Source organism: Pelophylax lessonae (genome assembly GCF_965119305.1).
Source record: "Pelophylax lessonae genome assembly, chromosome: 8".
Classification (NCBI taxonomy): Eukaryota; Metazoa; Chordata; class Amphibia; order Anura; family Ranidae; genus Pelophylax; species Pelophylax lessonae.
In genome coordinates this window covers 82497446-82519948 of record NC_138775.1, presented here as the reverse complement: position 1 = coordinate 82519948, position 22503 = coordinate 82497446, and the positions used below count along the sequence as shown (strand labels likewise).

The 22503-nt window shown below is 40.5% G+C and overlaps 1 protein-coding gene across 11 annotated transcripts in view; it reads left to right on the top strand.

The window, feature by feature from the left end:
* The window catches only part of IQSEC1 (IQ motif and Sec7 domain ArfGEF 1), a 1344709-nt gene that overhangs the window by 1282406 nt on the left and 39800 nt on the right, over nucleotides 1-22503 (top strand). For 8 of the 11 annotated variants that reach the window (XM_082266155.1, XM_082266161.1, XM_082266159.1 and 5 more), the window contains 3 exons: nucleotides 1556-1681; nucleotides 3394-3493; nucleotides 13339-13512. In XM_082266155.1, the coding sequence (XP_082122281.1) occupies nucleotides 1556-1681; nucleotides 3394-3493; nucleotides 13339-13512 (400 nt within the window). The remainder of the gene's footprint in view (nucleotides 1-1555; nucleotides 1682-3393; nucleotides 3494-13338; nucleotides 13513-22503) is intronic. The other 3 variants (XM_082266158.1, XM_082266162.1, XM_082266164.1) reach the window with 1 other exon arrangement.

Genomic DNA, 22503 nt, shown 5'->3' with positions numbered 1-22503 from the left:
TGGCATACTGGGTACTTCTTAAAATGGGGGCAATGTGGCTCTCCCCTCTCTAACCAGATGACATTTCTGTTGCTTGATTGTTGTTCACTCCGGCACCCAACCCTGTCAAATGCAGATGTGAAGAGAGTACTCAGCCCTTTGTTAACTCCAGGTCACGAAATGTCTTTATTTGTTTTTGTGAGCAAATTGGTTAGCAAGGGACTAGGGCTAATATTACTATTCATTACCTTAAAGGGAACCCTAGTCCTCCTTAGTACCTTTTCTCTATTCTTCTCGGACTATAGGTTTTCTGTAGTGTTTTACATCTGTGCAGTAGATTCTGAAAAACATGGTATTATTTGATTTCCAGATATTTAGCTCTATTTAGAACACACAGACAGCTTAATCAGAGAAGGGACAAATTAGTTTCATCCTATCTTCGTATAGCAATATAGCTTTTCAATAGAAAGAGGCAACCAAAAAGTACAGTGATAGTTCTTGGTTTTCTATTAAGAACATTCTCCAGTTCTCAAGTAAAACCTTTGATGAAATTAGGCAGTTTTAAATGTTTATTTGTAAAAAAAAAAAAAAAAAAATTATATTTCCCTTTAAATCAGAAGTTGACTACAGACAATAAATGAATGCCCCAACCTGTTCTTGGTCAAATGAGGACATGATTGTTGGCCCTGCCAGACCATGGCAGACACCTCTTGGTTGTAGAACAAGATTCATTTTTTTCCAGTCAATAGCTATTGTTTTCTCTCAGGAAAGACTGGCTCCAGCAATGACTGCTATTCATGCTCTCCTTTACTTCTCCATATGCAAAATCACACACACTCGCTTTCAGCAAAATGACATGCTTATACCAAGAGAACCTATGTTATTCAAGATGTCAGTACCACAGTCCACAACTTGATGGTCTTTCTGTAACTAGATTAGGTATTTTATTCTCATCTGTAGGGCTTTAAAGTGAAGCTGTGGCTAGCTTCTGGATATTCAAGCATTTTCAAATTGTTACAAGCAGTAAGTGATGTTTAAAACAAACATTTAGTGACCTCTCTAACTACATGAACTGTGGAGCAATCCATTCCCAAAGTTCACAACAGAAGCGCTAAAGTTATTCAAGTCCCTCTCTCAGTAGTTCAGCATTACCTGTTCTCCTCTCACAGCAGGGACTCAGCAGCCTTTTCGCCTTCTAATTGCCAATGTAAACATAGAATAGGAGCTCTATGAGGGGCAACAGGGGGAGCTGAGCTTTTGAGATAAGAACTTGAATACTTTCTGTGCTTCGGCTGTATTCGGTAAAGGATAAATCGCTGTAAATTAGCTACAGATACAAGGGTCTGGGGGAATGCTTTAAAACTCAATTATTGCTTGTTAGGAATGTGAAATTTCTCCAACATCCATTACCTGACCACAGGTGTGTTTGAAGCATGATATTCCCAATTCACCTTGGGTCAGGTCAAAATAATTTGGTTGCATAGTTGCAAGATGATCCACACTTACAGAATATTGCCTTCATTTACTTAATTCTGTGTGTTGATGGTTTGGGTGTAACATATTTGTCTTGAAACAGGTCCTTTCCTTACCACACCGGAGGTTGGTTTGCTACTGTCGTCTTTTTGAAGTCCCTGATCCAAACAAGCCACAGAAACTTGGCTTGCATCAGAGAGAAATCTTCCTATTTAATGACCTGCTAGTGGTATGTATTGAATTAAAGGGTGTTTATCAGAGGAAATGTCAGTTGCAGGCATATATTAGATAAGATATTTGATTATGAATAGAGTTTGTCAGTGGGATGCAGACAGAGAGGTATGTGCTCTATTTATAAGTAACAAAAAGGCAGATGAGGAATCTTGTGACATTCATTTTTACTTCTCAAGGCACCCGCAACTGTTAAAAGTTTTATCACCATACATTTGGTACTTTCATCCCTTCTCCCAAAATAGATTTACAGATCAAGGAGGTGTTTTTTTTTATCTTAATCTGTATGCTTATGAAAACCTCCCACTGATGGCATTGTAAATGATGGTTTGTATAGCTGCAAATATAGATAGTGTTTAGATTCTGTATGGCTGCATACTGCATTCATTTATTTGTGATAGACCAGACATAGCATTCTGAATTTACCATTTATATAGATAGTTGATAACTTTTGGAGATTGCAATTGCAGATATCTGACGAAAGCATTACTCTCTCTGAGTTATCTGATAAATATTATATTTTAGTCCTGGCAGAAAGGCAGGGCTGTTTGTAGACATTATGCTGCCTAAGGAACATCAGAATGATGATTTTCTTGTGTACACACTGCACTTCCTGTTTTTTTAATATTTTTTTTTTTTAAACAAATGCTACAAAGCGCTAGTGGAGACAGTGTATAGTTTTCATTACATGCAGGATTTTTAACTGTAAAGCCGGACATAAAAGGTGCGATTCTCTTTCCTGCAAACGGCGGTTGCAGATGAGAAAATCACTTGATTCGCCTATCAACACAGTTAGTTGTGATAGGGGAATCCCTCAATCCCTATTGTTTTTTTCCAGCGGCGAGAGCCGACCCTGCTGGGAGAAAACACAGTGAATATAGCTTTATCAATCAACTAGGGTACAATCAGCCTGCCCATACATGATTCAAATTGCCTATAGCCAGTTTTAGTTCCACTAAACCAGAGAAGGGGGAGATTGGTTTGTTCCCTCTCAAGGCAAATTGAAAAAATCTCTTTAAGTCCTACCCCCAACCAACTGATACTGACCTTCCCTGTACCCTGATGGTGTCAGAGTTCACACAAGGGTTGATATTACCTCCCATCGTATATTACAGTGTATGAGCCTGATGATTGGCTTTTCAGGCCTAGGCCCTGCATCATGGAAGGACGTCACATGCTACCATATACCCGGCAGTACCAGGCATTTTATTGCAGCTGCCATTACACAACTAAGTTGGTGTGTGAGAATGTAAGCAAAATGTGACCAGATTATGGCCAGATGATATAATCTGTTGCACGTAAACTGACATTTTGCTCTGTAGTGATGTGCTGAGTTTACCTTTGGGGAAAAGAAGACAACTGTAGCAAAAGCACACCTCCTGAATTTCTGAGACGGAAAAGATGAATGGTTTTTAGAACAGTCAACACTAAAAATGTCAATTGTAGTAATTTAGATGTTGGACAAAAAATGTATTACTATATTACAGATTTGATAGTATATTTATAGTACATAATTAGTACATGGTAAAGGTCTATAAATGCAAATATTAGGAAGGCAGAGATATTCGCTTCTGATGAGAAACAGTTGGAGCATACGGTTAGAGGAATGATCCCCAATAAATAGTGTACATTCTGAAATAAAATAATACAAAAAAAAAAAGGTATCCTTTCTATTTTTAACATGTTTTACTTTTACTTGTTTTATTATAGGTAACAAAAATCTTCCAAAAGAAGAAAAATTCTGTAACCTACAGCTTCAGACAGTCATTTTCCCTTTATGGAATGCAAGTAATCCTGTTTGAAAATCAATGTAAGTGTAACAGTACATTTTTTAGTTTGCAGCAGATAGAACAAAATTAATAAATACACACCCCAGCCAAAATAAAATATAAAGACTTGAGTCTTGAGAGGATTATGGTAGCTGTCAATGTTGGAATATGTTTCTTGCACTCATTAGAACTGTGAAAGAAGCTACTGGGGTGGGTAGCAAAATGTCATCAACTTTACAGAACCAGCTGAACATGACATTATTGTGAGGCAGTGCTGTGGTGTTCCAGCAGAGTCTACTGCTTTCCCATGGTAATCAGGTGATCAGGACAACCCCCTCACTATCCTGTGTGTAATTCAGGTGTATTTGAAATCACATCAACTGCACACTCCTTATTGCATTTCAGTTGTAGAATGTCTGCGACATCAAAAAAGGTAAGAACACGGAAGTTGCACACAGCTATCATTTCGAATAAAACCTGTAATGAACCCAGTTCACATCACAATCTTTTCAGTAGTACCTGCCTCTATGCGTCTTTTCACAATTGTAGACTGTGGTGTAGTGGTGTGGTGCCTTAGGCTCTAAAGTGTCCTTCCAATATCCTTCTTGCTATGCATTTTTGCTGACAGCCAACATTTAACCCCTCTAAAGAGACACTTTCCCCAAAACAGGTATCAGATCACATGATAAAAATTTATTTTTTTGGGCTGCAGTTTCTCATGATTATTCCTTCCATTCCTAGCTGCTTTTATTGGGGTCTGTGTCAAAGGGCGTTTGTTAGCGCTGGAACTGCTTTTCCTCCTGTACAAGTCAATGGGAATGCATAGGCAGGTTGATGCAGCTTAAAAAGGAGGTCTTCTGCAGGTCAATTGCACCTGTCAATGAACCTTAGATGCTTGTCAAGCTAATCTCAAACTCAAGCTAAAAACACGCTGTATTGGCTCATCAACACACGCCCTTAGAGAGGGTATATTTTTCAGAAGTACTATGCTTTTTCTTGTAATTGTATAGGTAACCTACAATTACTAATACTGGAAGTGCGTGGTTCTGTATGGCACCACATTTAAACATATGTAAAACTCTGCATTGAATAGGATGTGTAGTGGTTTCAATGTGTTTTTTTTTTTTTTACTGGTGGAGTTCTTAGTTCAATTTATCTTTTTACCAGGTTGGCTTAACTGCTCTGAAAAAGCACATTACTTACAAAGCTGAAACACTTATAAAATTACATTCCACATTCCTCCCTGCTTGGTATTTTATTTTATTTATTACAAGTACCTATATAGTGTTGACAATTTACGCAGCATTTTACATATATATATATATATATATATATATATATATATATATATATATATATATATATATATATATATATTTATTTATTTATTTATTTATTATACAATCACATTAGTCCCTGCCCTCAAGGAGCTTACAGTCTAAAGTCGCTAACTCACATTCATACATACACATAGAAGAGACAATTTGCACAGAAGCCAAATAACCTACCAGCATGTCTATGGCAGGAAACCGGAGTACCCGGAGGAAACCCACACTGGCACAGGAGAACATGCAAACTCCAGGCAGGTATTATTGCACTGTATGGAGTTTTAGTTAGAGACAATCTCCAAAGGAGGAGCTGCTGCTGCTGTGCTTAAAAAACCCAGAGTGATCTGTGACACCATTGTGATTGGTGCACCTAGAATTACATGGGTAATTGCAAAAAAAAAAAAAAAAAGGTTTTAAATATATAAAACATCAGTTTAAACTACATAAATGTTATTAAAGCTACTGCCTGAACCCTGACCCAATCCCTCATCTTGACCCACTGTCACAATTCAAAAACAGCATGGCTGTGCGGGGCTCTGCCCACATAGATGCATCATTCATTCACAGTAAATGAATTCACTGTGAATTAATTCTGTTAATGAATGAATGTATCATTCATTCACATTGAATTTATTCTGTTAGTAAATGAATGAACTACAAGGACTATCTTCCACTACGGCAGACGGCTTATAATTCTCAGTGATTTGAGAGGGCGCTGATGAGCTCTCTCACAGTCTTCCTGTAAGGGAGGTACAGGCACACACCTGTACTGACAGTCTGCAGGAGCCTGACATAAACCTGTCATCTGCTGATTGCGGGTGCAATTCTTTACAGACTCCTAAGAAAGAAAACCATAAATGCACATTGTTTTCACCTGCAAAAAAATTGTGTGTTTATTTTTTATGAGCTTATGATTTAAAACACACTCTTGCTAACCATCAGTTTGGAGTCCTGGTCCACATTGAAGTAAATAGGAAACTTGTCTCCCCAAGCAGAAGTTTTAGAACGCAACAATATGTACTCAAGGGCTGCGAGTGGTTGGAAATACAGTTTCTCTTTATTAAAGGTAACACATTATGTTAGTAGTTTTTCTGGGACTGCTGGGACAAATGCATAATTTTTCATTAAGTACATTTACATTTTTAACTGGAGTATTACCAAGCAGTGTTAGTTCCCCATTAGCTAAATGAACTAACAGTACAGCCCCAGAAAATAAATCTTGACATGCTTCATCTGCTTTGTATTTAGTCCAGAAAAGACAAATGGGTCTGAGTCCACCAGTCTTGATATAAGGTTCCTGTTAGCTTTTTTGATGAAGGAATCCCTTTCCAATGGACATTATCAAGAGAACTTGACACTGCTCTGCTTAAAACAGGACATGTTGCTAATAAAGCACAGCATGAGTCCAGGAGTGTGTACACATTTCAGACCACTAATGTCATGGTCATCAAGCAAAATTTTATGCAGTATTCCACCATCAGTATTCCAAGGCCAATTCATGCAACAATGCAGTATGTAGCCTCAGTAAGCATTTATTCATTTCTGCTATCATAGTCACTTCACTGATGAAACTAAAATTGGTGATCTGTCATAAACCTATCAATTTTCAATTTTAGATGCTCTTATAGTTTTGTGTTTTTTTGGGATATTTATGCCCCTTGAATCTTAGGCTGGCCATACATGGTCAATATTCTTGTGCAATTTTCCTTTAGATTTACCAATAACCATATAATATGAGGTCAAACAAACTAAACAACTTTCAGTGTATCCAATCAGGCAGGCCTTTCACTACATAGGTTAAGGTAAATCTAAGGGAAAAATTGTACAAGAAAATTTAACATGTATGGCCTGCCTTACAAAGATGGGTCCACTTATTTTGACTTTTTCTATTTGCTTATTTATTTATTTTTTTTAAGTTGAATTACAGAAATGTAAAATCATCTTAATTGGGCATCTGTATTGCTCCTGTATAGTTAAGAAAAGTTATGCTTTTACCAGTGTTTTACAGCCTGCAAGCCTGTAAACCTGGTGGCCTCTTAAGGTGCATGTCTGTATTGTACAGCACTACTGGTCACCCACCACTCTGCATAACATATGCGTCAACAGTATATACCCACTCTCAAAGTGCTGTGTTTCATCATGGGGCCTTCATTTTAAGGGGAAAATTATGTTTTTCACTCGGAGAGAGCAGGCAGCTTGCATATAAAAGGTCAGTATATAGAACCCTCTTGTATATAGAGATGATAAATGCAGTGGCAAAGAGTAAAATAAAATGTGAACAATAATCGGTCTCTACTGCATTTAACAAATTAAATAAATACATGCGTGCTCCAAATTAATGAGTAAATAAATATATAAAATTCCATCAATTCATCAAATATGTTAAGATTATAAAAATAACTACATTTCATGAATATAAGTGTGCAAACATTTCTGGTTTACACCAGTTCATCTGTATTTTCTCCTGTGTGTATATGTGACCCAGACTGTGGATATCACCCAACCACCACCATTGCTCCGCATTCATAAGAAGAAATGGCTGCTCGAATGATAGGCAACCTCAGCACTCTATAAACCAGTACTGGCAGACTCCCCTTGCCGCAAACACTCCAGTCCCTTTTAATAGCTGCCAGCCTAAATAGACTTCTCCAGCAGAGGCAGTAATAGCTCACCACCCAAATCCGAATAAAGGGATCATAATGTAGTATTAATTAAAAAACATATGTGTTCCAACCGACAGTATAAAATGATGAAAAATGCTACTCAAACTTACATAAGTAGCCGCCACTCGAAATGGGCGGAGCGATGCATGCTGACATCATGCCGCCACATCGATCTCGAGCCAGCAAGAACACTAAGAAAGCAGTGAGAACACTTAACTTGCTACTACTGGCTGTTGGTGTCGCCTCATCATTTCTCCCTTAATGGCATGCAAAATGCAGCATTTCATCCAGCAAGAGAACTAAAACCCTTAAAGCTGAACACTTTAATTCAGCCTGTACAGAGAGCAGTAGCCCTCCCACTACAGGCTGCTGCAGAAAACCTCAAGGGGGTGGGGGGCGAACATAAGACCAGTCACCCTGCACAAGGAGGGAGCGCAGCATTGACAGGCCTTTATTACAAGAAGCTCCTGCACAGAGGCAAACTTCCACACTGGTTTACTGCACAGCTCTGAAAGAAATACACAGAGCACTAGAACATTCAAATGGGAATACACATGCCTCTTGTATTCAGACAATATATGCTTATCCCAGAGAACTCAATTTGTTAATATGAATACACTGACTTGAATTCACTTGTGTCAAAAGCACAAGCCCAGGCATTTACTGACCTTAGGGAAAATGCTATCAGCTGCTTATAGTGGAGAACAATTTAGTTTGGGCTGTGTGCTTCTAATTTCTCTTTTTTAAAGCTGATGATGCCTGTTTTGTGGTTGGTTTGACAATGATGGAGGAGATTCATTTCCACAAGACATGTGATGTTTCAACAGCAGGCCTAGTAATTTGTTTTTCACTTGAAAGCTGCACTGCATGTTTCTGCTGAAATATAGACACAAGAAACACAGAAGATGGGAAAAAATATGCTGTATATGTGCTTTATTGTTTTCACCTAATTTTAGATCACTAGCAAATCTTACGTTTCCTCCCATAAGAAAGGCTGTGGATCATTTTATCAATTCTATATAAAATGATACTTATAACATATTTAATATTCGTATAAAGGATATTACTTTGATATTCATGGTGTAAAGTTGTATTAATAACATTGAGGACCCATGCACACCATTTATGTTAGGCTGTGCTGGGCAGCCGTGCCCAGCTCAGTCCCAACACATACACAACATTTTGCCTTGTTTTCTATACAGTCAGTTCACACCACTGAGTTATGGGGTGTGCTGAAAAAAGTACTGCTAGTTCTGTGCGAGACAGCACACATGAACTCCAGTACTTGTGCTAGAGTCCATAGTAACTTATAGAAAGAAGTTCTAAATGTCCAAATAATTAGTCCATCATGGTAGGGGTTAAGTCTCTTTGGTTTACACAACCTTGCTGCTCTCTTTCAGCAGGACACTGGGGGCTGTAAAAACACAAAATTAAATTAGTAAAATCAATACATTTGCAAACATGAGCAGATGCAAGCAATAACATCCTTTGACAAGTCTCCCTCAGCAGGGTGCATTATGTGCCAGGCTATATACAAACACAGCAAGGGACTTGGTGTTCAGGTCAGTTTGAAGCCGCCGACAAGCTGCACGACGTCCACTCTTTCTGTACAGAGACTTCCCGGCTGTACGATCGTGAGAGCCGCCCTCACCACCATGTGACTCGGCAGACCGGCAGATGAAGCGATACACAAAGGGGTTGCTAGAACAACGCGTTTCAGAGGGGGTGGCCTCCTCCTTCAGCACAGCATGTTGCAATGCAAGCTACCGCATTGCAATGCTTCTTCAGGGAATAGAACAGAATGAAATGTCATTTGTACATTAGACACAGCTTGCTGGCGTGAACTGGCCCTAATTACAGGCAGATATAATATACACTATTTACTGTGTATGTTATGCAATCATTAAAAAGGTAATTCAGATACTCTAAATACAATCAGGTCCATAAATAATGGGACATTGACATAATTCTAATATTTTTGGCTCTATACACCACCACAATGGATTTGAAATGAATCAAACAAGATGTGCTTTAACTGCAGACTTTCAGCTTTAATTTGAGGGTATTTACATCCAAATCAGGAGAACGGTGTAGGAATTACAACAGTTTGTATATGTGCCTCCCACTTTTTAAGGGACCAAAAGTAATGGGATAATTGGCTGCTGAGCTGTTCCATGGCCAGCTGTGTGTTATTCCCTCATTATCCCATTTACAAGAAGCAGATACAAGGTCCAGAGTTAATTTCAAGTGTGCTATTTGCATTTGGAATCTGTTGCTGTCAACTCTCAATATGACATCCAAAGAGCTGTCACTATCAGTGAAGCAAGCCATCATTAGGCTGAAAAAACAAAACAAACCCATCAGAGAGATAGAAAAAACATTAGGTGTGGCCAAATCAACTGTTTGGAACATCCTTAAAAAGAAAGAACACACCGGTGAGCTCAGCAACACCAAAAGACCCGGAAGACCACAGAAAACAACTGTGGTGGATGACCGAAGAATTCTTTCCCTGATTAAGAAAACACCCTTTACAACAGTTGGCCAGATCAAGAACACTTTCCAGGAGGTAGGTGTATGTGTGTCAAAGTCAACAATCAAGAGAAGACTTCACCAGAGTGAATACAGAGGGTTCACCACAAGATGTAAACCATTGGTGAGCCTCAAAAACAGGAAGGCCAGATTAGAGCTTGCCAAACATCTAGAAAAGCCTTCACCGTTCTGGAACAACATCCTATGGACAGATGAGACCAATATCAACTTGTACCAGAGTGATGGGAAGAGAAGAGTATGGAGAAGGAAAGGAACTGTTCATGATCCAAAGCATACCACCTCATCAGTGAAGCATGGTGGTGGTAGTGTCATGGCGTGGGCATGTATGGCTGCCAATGGAACTGGTTCTCTTGTATTTATTGATGATGTGACTGCTGACAAAAGCAGCAGGATGAATTCTGAAGTGTTTCTGGCAATATTATCTGCTCATATTCAGCCAAATGCTTCAGAACTCATTGGACGGCACTTCACAGTGCAGATGGACAATGACCCGAAGCATACTGCAAAGGCAACCAAAGAGTTTTTTAAGGGAAAGAAGTGGAATGTTATGCAATGGCCAAGTCAATCACCTGACCTGAATACGATTGAGCATGCATTTCACTTGCTGAAGACAAAACTGAAGGGAAAATGCCCCAAGAACAAGCAAGAACTGAAGACAGTTGCAGTAGAGGCCTGGCAGAGCATCACCAGGGATGAAACCCAGCGTCTGGTCATGTCTATGCTTTCCAGACTTCAGGCTGTAATTGACTGCAAAGGATTTGCAACATAGTATTAAAAAGTGAAAGTTTGATTTATGATTGTTAATCTGTCCCATTACTTTTGGTCCCTTAAAAAGTGGGAGGCACATATACAAACTGTTGTAATTCCTACACCGTTCACCTGATTTGGATGTAAATACCCTCAAATTAAAGCTGAAAGTCTGCAGTTAAAGCACATCTTATTTGTTTCATTTCAAATCCATTGTGGTGGTGTATAGAGCAAAAAAGATTAGAATTGTGTCGATGTCCCAATATTTATGGACCTGACTGTACGTGATTGCATATTTATATTAGCCTTTCTGTAATTTTCTGTTCAGTAGGGCTTATAGGAAAAGAAAGCAAAGTGACAATGCAAGAGCAAAGCAACAGAATTATTTAAATGCTGGTACTTGCGGTAGCTTTTATTCATCTTCCCTTCCCACCCCACTGTTCTTTCTGCTGCTGGTAGCGAGGAGAAAGAACCCTTTGTAAGCTACTAGTCCATCCACCTCAGCGCTTACACAGGGCTTATCACTCCTTCCTACCCCCATATGATTTTGTTGGTCACTTTGCTGGTTTACCTGAGCAACCATGGACCAACACCAGCACTGTTACATTGGAGAAGGAGGAGTGAGTCATATGCTCCCCTTTGGTCTGTTTCTTGACAGACGTTAGGAGAAATTCCAGGTATGGGAATTATTTGACTCTTTCTCGTGTGTCAGCATTGCTGCTTGGCACTTGGCAGCACTGTAACGTGGCAGTGGAAGAGAGTCCTCACTTCAGCCCTTTGTAAGCTGTGATTGGGATTGACTCAAAGCTTACAAAGGGTTTCTTCTCCTTTCTTTCATCTGTAAATGTACCAGCACGGAAGTGAAGAGAAAGTAAATAAAAGCCACTGTGCCCCAAATAGGCAAAGTAAAAGTTCAATGTAAACAAATCTAAAAGTATATTAAATTATGGGGGAAGACTGGCAATTGGCATATTTCAAACAGTTGTTTATAGTGAGACATTTAAAAATGGCAAAGAATAACGCTGGCCATAAACATATGTTTTTTATTCTTTTGTTGTATTCTCACAGCCAGCGCCACTTAACAGTACTTTAATCAGTTTTCAACCCAGCTCTTTTGGTAAAAGTTCATAGAAATATTGTCTTTTTTTCGATCAGGGTATTTCTTCATCCATGGAGTCAACTTCATCTGATTCAACATGAATTCAATGTGTGTATGGCCACCTTAAGATTTTGTGGCCTTACACAAGAATGTTTTTTCCCGGTTTATTTACCTGTGTACCCATTGACCTGTCTGTCATCTGTATTCTACCTCTGGCCATCTAACATTGTCATCCAGACCCACAAGTCTCTCAGTAAGCGTTAGCTAATATACTGCATATTTATTCTAGCCCTGTGATGTAATGAAAATAAGTGAAAAGCCACATTTTATGTGGTGCAGATTAGATTCTCTGCCTTCACGTTGTTCGGAGTCTGACAGATTGCACAGGAGAATAGTTAATGTTTTCCTCACTATTCACACATTTCTCTTTTGGGATTTTGAAGTTGGGATGACACAGCAAGCTGCTATAACATGACATCTGCTGCCTCTCGGGCATTTATGACAGATTTATGGGCATTCCATAATGTATGGATGATCCACTAAAACATTAACATTATAGTTCTGAAGTGAGCAGAATTAACACGTCTTAGGTGCTCGAAGAAAAGCTGTAACAGGCAGTCACTCCCTTACCTCTTAGCTATAGAGAACAAAAACAGGTGTGATAAGCTGCCAAGAGGTTCATGAATTACACAAGACAGATTCATCTCTCCTGCCTTTACATTCCCAGCAACTGTCAGCAATAATAAGTAGAAAAAATGGGGAATAAAGAGAAGGATATGAAGACTTGTTTTTTCTTCATTCAAGAAAACAACCAGCTACAAATTATTTATATTAAATGGGACCTGTAAAGAAAGAGATAGGAAAGCTGCCATCGCTGGCTTTCATTTTTAAAGGTGCAGTCATCAAAGCTTCCATAATAAACCTGTCTTGGAACAAGCAGGCAGGATAAAAGCATGACTTTTAAGACTTTGCTGGTTGCAGGCTTGATCCAGACAATTGGAACAGTGGAGTTGATTTAACAACAAAGGAATAGTGATTGTTCACTTTGCAAAGTGAATGTTCTCTGAGCTTAGTAAGCAAGGTAAGCTATATCCATTTTGAATACCCAATCATGTACAAGAAAAAATGGTTATTTTCTTGCAGACGATTGATGCATAATGCTTTTCCAAGTGATTGGTAAAAAAATATATATATGTATTTATTTTCGTATCTGCTCATTCAGGACTGCAGAGGTTTCCCATGGTGGATGCACCTAACATTACTAATCGAATTTTGGCTGGTCAACAAAGTCATCAAAGTGCATACAGTCAACAACTCTACATCAGGGATTAGGGACAACCACATTCACAATAGAAAATCATTGTTAGCTGAAGTGTTCTGGGAAGCACTAAATGCACGAAAACCTAAACACCCCTGAACACATTCAGCTTCAGGCATCAGTAAAAAATGTTATTTCTGATATTTGTTGTTTCTATAACAACTGTTTTCCCTTATTACAGACTATCCAAATGGCATTCGTCTCACATCAGCAATTCCAGGAGCTGACATTAAGGTTCTGATTAACTTTAATGCTCCAAATCCTCAAGATCGCAAGAAGTTCACTGACGATTTAAGAGAGTCCATTGCAGAGGTTCAAGAAATGGAAAAGTACAGAATAGAGAGTAAGTACAAAGGTATATACCCTATGGACTTCTTCAAGAAAATAATTTAATCTTCCACAACTTATTATAAAAGGCATAAAATACCAAATACACTTAATATGGATCTTTGTTATAGGTAAGATACATCAGCATATTATTCATTTAAATGCATAAAATAATTTTTCCATCCCTCTAGTCTTGTATTTGGAGACCACTAACAGAAGGATTCTGTAAAAGTGGGATAAAGGAAAAGAAGAGAGGTGTGTGCAACAACCAATCAGTGGCTTCTTTCATTTAGGGGTTTGAAACCAAGAGGGGGTACACAATTTGACAGAGTGATAAAGGCTTAGAGCCATTAATGAAAAAGCACTAGCAGCACTACCTGTCTGTATACTCAATTTATAGACGTAATAGGAGGAAATCCTTGCAGACTTAGTGGTTCATATCCCTGTTGCCTGGATTATGGTTATAAAGTCCCATTAAACAGCAGAAAAATTGAGATGAAGTGAGACAAAGGGTATACATGAATAACGACAGGATAAGGAGCAGATTTACTTCTTATTGACTCTGGGCTTGCCCTATCTCTCCCTGCGGCCCCTTTCACACGTTGGGGTTTTTAGCCACTGAGTTTTGACACCTATGGCACATTTATGGTGCATATTACCTGTATCTTTTTGAAAACTAGGGAACACATAGATATAATTCAGACAACTCTACCCCACTGCTGGGATATAATTTAACAAATAAATACATTGAATTATACAGGTGCATCTTATAAAATTAGAATATCATGAAAAAGTTAATTTATTTCAGTAATTCAATTCAAAAAGGGAAACTCATATACACTGCTCAAAAATATTAAAGGAACACTTTGAAAACACATCAGATCTCAATGGGGAAAATACCATGCTGGATATGGATTGGGTATTGTGTTTTTTTTTTTTTTGGGGAACAAAAGGATGCCACATTTTTTTGATGGAAATTAAAATTATCAACCTAAAGAGGGCTAAATTCAAAGACACCCCAAAAAATCAAAGTGAAAAAATTATGCAGCAGGCTAGTCTTTTTTGCTGAAATTTCATTGCAGCAACTCAAAATGGTACTCAGTAGTTTGTTTGGCCCCCACGTGCTTGTATGCATGCCTGACAAGGTCAGGGCATGCTCCCAATGATACGACAGATGGTGTCCTGGGGTATTTCCTTCCAGATCTGGACCAGGACATCACTCAGCTCCTGAACAGACTGAGGTGCAACCTGGCGGCGTCGGATAGACCGATACATAATGTCCCAGAGGTTTTCTATTGGATTTAGGCCAGGCGAGTGTGGGTGCCATTTAATGGTATCCATTCTTTCATGCTCCAGAAACTGGCTGCATACTCTTGCCACATGAAGCCGGGCATTGTTGTGCACCAGGAGGAACCGAGGTCCCACTGTACCAGCGTAGGGTCTGACAATGGGTCCAAGGATTTCATCCCGATACCTAATTACCTAATGGCAGTCAGGGTGTCAATTTCTAGACTGTAGAAGTCTGTGCATCCCTCCATGGATATGCCTCCCCAGACCATCACTGACCCACCACCAAATCAGTCATGCTGAACGGTGTTACAGGCAGCATAACATTCTCCACGGCTTCTCCAGACCCTTTTACGTCTGGCACATGTGCTCAGGGTTAACCTGCTCTCATATGTGAAAAGCACAGGGCACCAGTGGCAAACCTGCCAATTCTGGTGCTTAATGGCGAATGCCAATCGAGCTCCATGGTGTGGAGCAGTGAGCACAGGGCCCACTAGAGGACGTCAGGTCTTTAGGCAACCCTCATGAAGTCTGTTTCTGATTGTTTGGTCAGAGACATTCACACTTATGGCCTGCTGGAGGTCATTTTGTAGGGCTCTGGCAATGCTAATCCTGTTCCTTCTTGCACAAAGAAGCAGATGCCGGCCCTGCTGATGGGTTAAAGACCTTCTAAGGCACCATCCAGCTCTCCTAGAGTAACTGCCTGTCTCCTGGAATCTCCCTTCCATGCTCTTGGGGTAAGGTTGTGGAGAATGTTAAGCAGGGTTAGGTTATAAAAAAAAAAATATCCCAAGCTTTGAACATCTCATGGAGCACTGTTCAATCCATCATCTGAAAATGGAAGTATGGCACAACTGCAAACCTACCAAGACATAGCTGTCTACCTAAACTGACAGGCCGGGCAAGAAGAGTATTAATCAGATACGCAACCCAGAGGCCCATAGTAACTGGAGGAGCTGCAGAAATCCGAAGTCCAAGTGGGAGAATCTGTCCACAGGACAACAATTAGTCGTGCACAAATCTGGCCTTTATGGAAGAGTGGCAAGAAGAAAGCCGTTGTTAAAAATAAATCTATAAGAAGTCCTGTTTGCAGTTTGCTAGAAGCAATGTAGGGGATACAGCAAACATGTGGAAGAAGGTGCTCTTGTCAGATGAGACCAAAATTAAATTTTTTGGCCTAAAAGCCAAACGCTATGTGTGGCAGAAAACTAACACTGCACATCACCCTGAACACACCATCCTCACCGTGAAACATGGTGGTGGCAGCATCATGTTGTGAGGATGCTTTTCTTCAGCAGGGCTAGGGAAGCTGGTCAGAGTTAATAGGAAGATTACAGGATTACAGAATACAGGGCAATCTTAGAAGAAAACATGTTAGAATCTGACAAAAGACTTGAGACGGGCAGAGGTTCAACTTCCAGCAGGACAATGACCCTAAATATACAGCCAGAGCTACAAAAGAATGGTTTAGGTCAAAACATATCCATGTGTTAAAATGGCCCAGTCAAAATCCAGACCTAAATCCAATAGAGAATCTTTGGCAAGACTTGAAAATTGCTGTGTATAGATGTTCTCCATCCAGTCTGACAGAGTTTGAGCTATTTTGAAACAAAAATGGGAAAAAATGCAACTCTCTAAATGTGCAAAGCTGGTAGAGACATACCCAAAAAGACTTGCAGCTGTAATTGCTGCATACAAAGTATTGACTCAGGGGGCTGAATACAAATGCAATTATCATTTTCCTTCCATCTCATAATGATGTGGCACTTTGTGTTGGTCTATTACATAAAATCCCAGTAAAATACATTTGCTTTTTTGGTTGCAACATGACAAAATGTGGACACTTTCAAGGGGTATGACTACTTTTTCAAGTCACTGTATATATGGCAACTCCCTCCTCATTGTCCTACCTTTAAATATGCTATCCCCCCTTCAGTCCATCATGAATGCTGCTGCCAGGCTCATTCATCTTACAAACCACTCAGCGTCTGCTACCCCTCTTGGCCAATCCCTCGACTGGCTTTCGCTCACCAAACAAAAATAAATAAAAAATACTAACAATAACTTACAAAGCCATCAAGAACTCTGCCCCCAGCTACATCACTAACCTAGTCTCGAAATACCAAACAAATCGTTCTTTTTGGTTCTCCCAAGACCTCTTGCTCTCTAGCTCCCTTGTCACCTCATCCCATGCTTGCCTTCGGGACTTCTCCAAAGCCTCTCTCATCCTCTAGAACTCTCTACCCCAATCTGTCCAACCATCTTCTACTTTGTCCACTTTCAGAAGATCCCTGAAAACTCATCTCTTTAGAAAGCCTATCTGGCCCTCACCTAACAACTGCACATTTATTTTCTCCATTAGTCCACCCCCCACATGTATTGCCTCTTGTATCTTCTGACCCTCCCTCTTAGATTGTAAGCTCTAATGAGCAGGGCTCTCTGATTCCTACAGTATTAAATTGTATTGTAATTGTATTGTATATGTATGTATGTATGTATATAAATATATATATACAGTATCTCACAAGTATTTAAGAAAATCTTTTAGTTAGCTAAGCATAATTAAACCTTGTGTTCACTCCAGTCTAGAAACAAATTATACCTAATGTGATTTTATATACGTGTATATGTATATATATATATATATATATATATATATATATACACAGTATCTCACAAAAGTGAGTACACCCCTCACATTTTTGTAAACATTTTATTCTATCTTTTCAAGTGACAACACTGAAGAAATTACACTTTGCTACAATGTAAAGTAGTGAGTGTACAGCTTGTATAACAGTGTAAATTTGCTGTCCCCTCAAAATAACTCAACACACAGCCATTAATGTCTTAACCGCTGGTAACAAAAGTGAGTACACCCCTAAGTAGAAATGTCCAAATTGGGCCCAAAGTGTCAATGTTTTGTGTGGCCACCATTATTTTCCAGAACTGCCTTAACCTTCTTGGGCATGGAGTTCACCAGAGCTTCACAGTTTGCCACTGGAGTCCTCTTTCACTGCTCCATGACGACTTCACGGAGCTGGTGGATGTTAGAGACCTTGCGCTCCTCCACCTTCCGTTTGAGGATGGCCCACAGATGCTCAATAGGGTTTAGGTCTGGAGACAGTACATCACCTTTACCCTCAGCTTCTTTAGCAAGGCGGTGGTCATTTTGGAGGTGTTTTTGGGGTCATTATCATGTTGGAATACTGCCCCGCGGCCTAGTGTCCGAAGGGAGGGGATCATGCTCTGCTTCGGTATGTCACAGTACATGTTGGCATTCATGGTTCCCTCAATGAACTGTAAGCCCCAGACCATGACACTCCCACCACCATGCTTGACAGTAGGCAAGACACACTTGTTTTTGTACTCCTCACCTGTTTTGTACTTCTCACGCTTGACACCATCTGAACCAAATACGTTTATATTGGTCTCATCAGACCACAGGATGTGGTTCCAGTAATCCATGTCCTTAGTCTGCTTGTCTTCAGCAAACTGTGGGCTTTCTTGTGCATCATCTTTAGAAGAGGCTTCCTTCTGGGACGGCAGCCATGCAGACCAATTTGATGCAGTGTGCAGCATATGGTCTGAGCACTGACAGGCTGACCCCCCACCCCTTCAACCTCTGCAGCAGTGCTGGTAGCACTCATATGTCTATTTCCCAAAGACAACTGGATATGACGCTGAGAACGTGCACTCAACTTCTTTGGTCGATGATGGCGAGGCCTGTTCTGAGTGTAACCTGTCCTGTTAAACAGCTGTATGGTCTTGGCCACCGTGCTGCAGCTCAGTTTAAGGGTCTTGGCAATCTTCTTATAGCCTAGGCCATCTTTATGAAGAGCAGCAATTCCTTTTTCAGATCCTCAGAGAGTTCTTTGCCATGAGGTGCCATGTTAAACTTCCAGTGACCAGTATGAGAGAGTGAGAGCGATAACACCAAATTCAACACACCTGCTCCCCATTTACATGAGTCACATGACACCGGGGAGGGAAAATGGCTCATTGGGCCCAATTTGGACATTTTCACTTAGGGGTGTACTCACTTTTGTTGCCAGCAGTTAATACATTAATGGCTGTGTGTTGAGCTATTTTGAGGGGCCAGCAAATGTACACTGTTATACAAGCTGTGCACTTACTGTACTTTACATTGTAGCAAAGTGTCATTTCTTCAGTGTTGTCACATGAAAAGATATAATAAAATATTTTCAAAAGTCTGAGGGGTGTAATCACTTTTGTGAGATACTGTGTGTGTGTGTGTGTGTGTGTGTGTGTGTGTGTGTGTATATATATGTGTGTGTGTGTGTATATATATATATATATATTGTGACAGGAAGTCAGCTAAATCTGGGAATGTAGTCACAGGAAGGAGATACATTTTCCACCTGATTGAGAAGTCCATTAATTAATTTAGGGTGTTGGCTACAGAGCTAGCCAGCAGGAAGTTGAAAGGCCTTCACCTGTTCAGAATGAGGGAGTTAAGGCTCTATAATTTGTTCAGAGAAATTCCTGTTGTTTGCTGCCTCCAGAAGCTGTGTCCTGAAGCCATGTGGGCTGGGAGCAGGAGGACAGTCAGCGTGTGCCTCCCGACAGGATGTGTGGGCCTGGGAGAAGACCCCCCGGAGTGATGTGTGCCCGGGACGGTAACCAAGGGTGAAATACGTCTCAAAGGTGAGAAGACGAACTGTTGATGTGAAAGAAACAAAAGGACTGTGTTGCCCTGTGAAGCTATTACAAAAGCACTATTGAGTGTCCGCTATGTGACAAGGAAGTCTGCCCGACGGTAGGTTGGAGACAGACACTTAGGCAGGTTCCAGTTGTGAGAAGGTAGCCGCCCACAGAGGCAAGGATTTATTTTCTGTTTTATTTTATTTTGGATGTTTTGCTGCATACAGCCTGGTGAAGAAAACACCATTTAATAAACCACACTGTTTGTTTGCAAGCACTTGTCGGCTACCTCTCTGGGAAAACGCACCCCCCAAGGGGTCATCCACACCCGCCACCGAGCTAATCCCTCACATATGGTGGAGGTATGCAGTGGGCATAAGCAGAGATCCCTGCAAGGAAGTGCAAATGTTTGATGAACTTTATCTGGTGCATGAGATTGCACAATCTATGTGTGCAGGAGAGAAGATCCTGACAGAAAAAAAAAAGTGTTTTAAAGAGACAGCGGTCTCAAAATTATTTGATGAACTTTGTTGTGTCTGGTGCAAGTGACTGCACAAACTGTGTGTGCAGGAAAAGAGATCCTGCAAGAGAGAGAAAAACTACATGTGTTGAAGAGACAGTGGTCTGAAAATTGTTTGCTGGACTGTGAAAAATTTGTTTGTGGAGTTATTGAAGATGGGGCGGTCCAAACGCCTGAAGAATGCAAAGATAGATGAAATGAGAGACCGGATTCTATGGATGGAGGGGATGTTGCCGTCTGAACCAGCCCCATCCATGCCTAAAGAGAGTCTACTAAAGAGGAAGGTTGTTGTCCCTAGCAACACTGATGAAACTGCTATGGAGACGCAGTGTGCTCAGATGAAAAGTAAACTCAAAATGGAGGAGATGTTGAAACATCTGATTATATCAAATGCAGCTCAACAGCAAGCAAATGCAGCTCAACAGCAGGCAAATGCGGATTTTCAGCAGAGCTTTGCAGCTCAACAAAAGGCTCATCAAGAGAGCATGGCAGGCTGGAAACAGAGACGCCAGCAGCCAATGGAGGCCATCGGTATGGAGGAAACCGAGTATGTGTGCAGGGCTAAGTTGGATGCCTTGCAACGGAAAATGGAAGAAAAGGAACAAGCCTTGGAATTGCTTAAAATGGAGCATAGAAACTTGCAGGAAATGAATGAACTACTCAAGTCTCATGTGTTACAGTGGGAAGAATCCACTGCTCTTCTTTTGGTCGAGTTGCAAAAATGTCAAGACACTATAAAGGAGAAAGATACCATCCTCATGGAAAAGGAAATTGAAATTCAGACTTTGCAGAAGCAAAGTATGGCTGATATGTTGGAGTTGCGTAATCAGCTGGAAAAAAGTCTTCAGTCTTTGGGAGCTACAAAAATAGACCTGCAGGAGTCGCAGGAACAGAATGTTGCTCTGAAAGCGACATTGTCTCTCAGCGACAAAGAGAAAAGTGAAAGAGAGGCTAAATTACTGAGTACTGTGTATGAGCTCACTACTTTGAGCAATGTGGTAGATGAATGGCGTGCGGACTGTGAAAGTTGGAAAGGGGAAGCCCAACGTGTCCAGCAGCAGTTAAAGGAGAAAGAAGCCTGTGTGGCAGAATTACAGTCTTATTCCCAGATGCTAGCCAATGAGGTGAAGGCTCTTATGCAGGGAAAAGGAGATTGTGAACATAAGAGGGAAAAAGTAGAGGCACGGCTTCTGGAATCGCAAGTCAAGGTGTCAGAAGGTGACCGATTGTGTGCTAAGCTGTCAGAGAAGGCAAACCGATTGCAGGTTGAGTTGGACAGTGTCACAAATCGGCTTTCTCAAGCAGACCGCAAATCTAGAGAAATTGCGGAAGATTTTTCTATCTTGGAATCGCAGCTGCAAGACACGCAGGAACTCTTACAGGAAGAGAGGTGTCAAAGGCTGAGTTTTAGCACAAAGCTCAAACAAATGGAAGATGAGAAAAATGGCTTCCTGGAACAATTAAAAGAGGAGGCGGAAGCAAAGAAAAACCTATCAGAGCAAGTCGCAACATTGCAAGCTCAGATAGCGGATATGAAAAAACGCATGGAAGAAAGCGTTGGTTCATTACAGTGTGTTGAAGATGTGAAAAAGAAGTTTGATCAGATGCTTGGTGAAGAGAAGACTGTGTCTGCAAAATATGCAGAAGAACGCGCACGTGCAGAAACGGAGGTGCGTGATAACGAGAGCAAAGCCCTGTTCTTGGCTCGCTCTTTGGAGGAAGCTCTAGAGTGTAAGGCTGAACTAGAAAGTGTTAAACAGCTGCGTACAGAAATGGAAGAATTGGTCAGCTCCAAGGATGATGTTGTGAAAAGCGTTCAGGAGCTAGAAAAGTCTAAGCGAGCCTTAGAACAGCAAGTAGAAGAGATGAAGATTCCGTTGCAGGAACTGGAAGAGGAATTCCAGGCAACAGAGGATCTGTCCCAAAGAGGGGATAGTGTGCCTGATGCAGTTTTTAAAAGGATCAGTGTTTTGGGGTCTGTCCTGAGTGAGCCTCAGAAATGTGATGACACGTGGCTTGAATCACCCCTTTGGAATAAACCGTTCCTTCAAAAACTTCAAGCATTGGAAAATGTATCATTAGAACTTCAGCAAATAAAGGAGTTGTGTAAGAAATGTGATGATTTCTCAGTTCAGGCTGAAAACCTAGTGGAGAAAACTAAAGCGGAGAAAACTAAAGCAAGTGATATAAATCTGGGAGGAAAAAGCAAACGCCACCTAGTGGAGAAAACTAAGGCTGTTGGTGAAAACGTGAAGCAAATGAATTTCAAGTGCCTTTCAGAGAATATTTCTAAAATGAAACTGGTGAAAGACGGGTGGCAGAAGTTTGATCGTGATCTTGAGATGCATTCCATGTGGAATTCAGATAGAGAAAAAGAACTAGGTGACCTTGAGCGGTCAAATAGTTCAGCAGAAAGTGCATTGAAGAAACCTGTAAAAGAATGTGTTGCAGTTCCATGCTTCTTCACTGATGCAGAGAGGAGGTCTATAATGGATACCACCCAGATCGCTGGGTTCAACTGTGTTGTTGCCTTTGACCCCTATGTTGGTG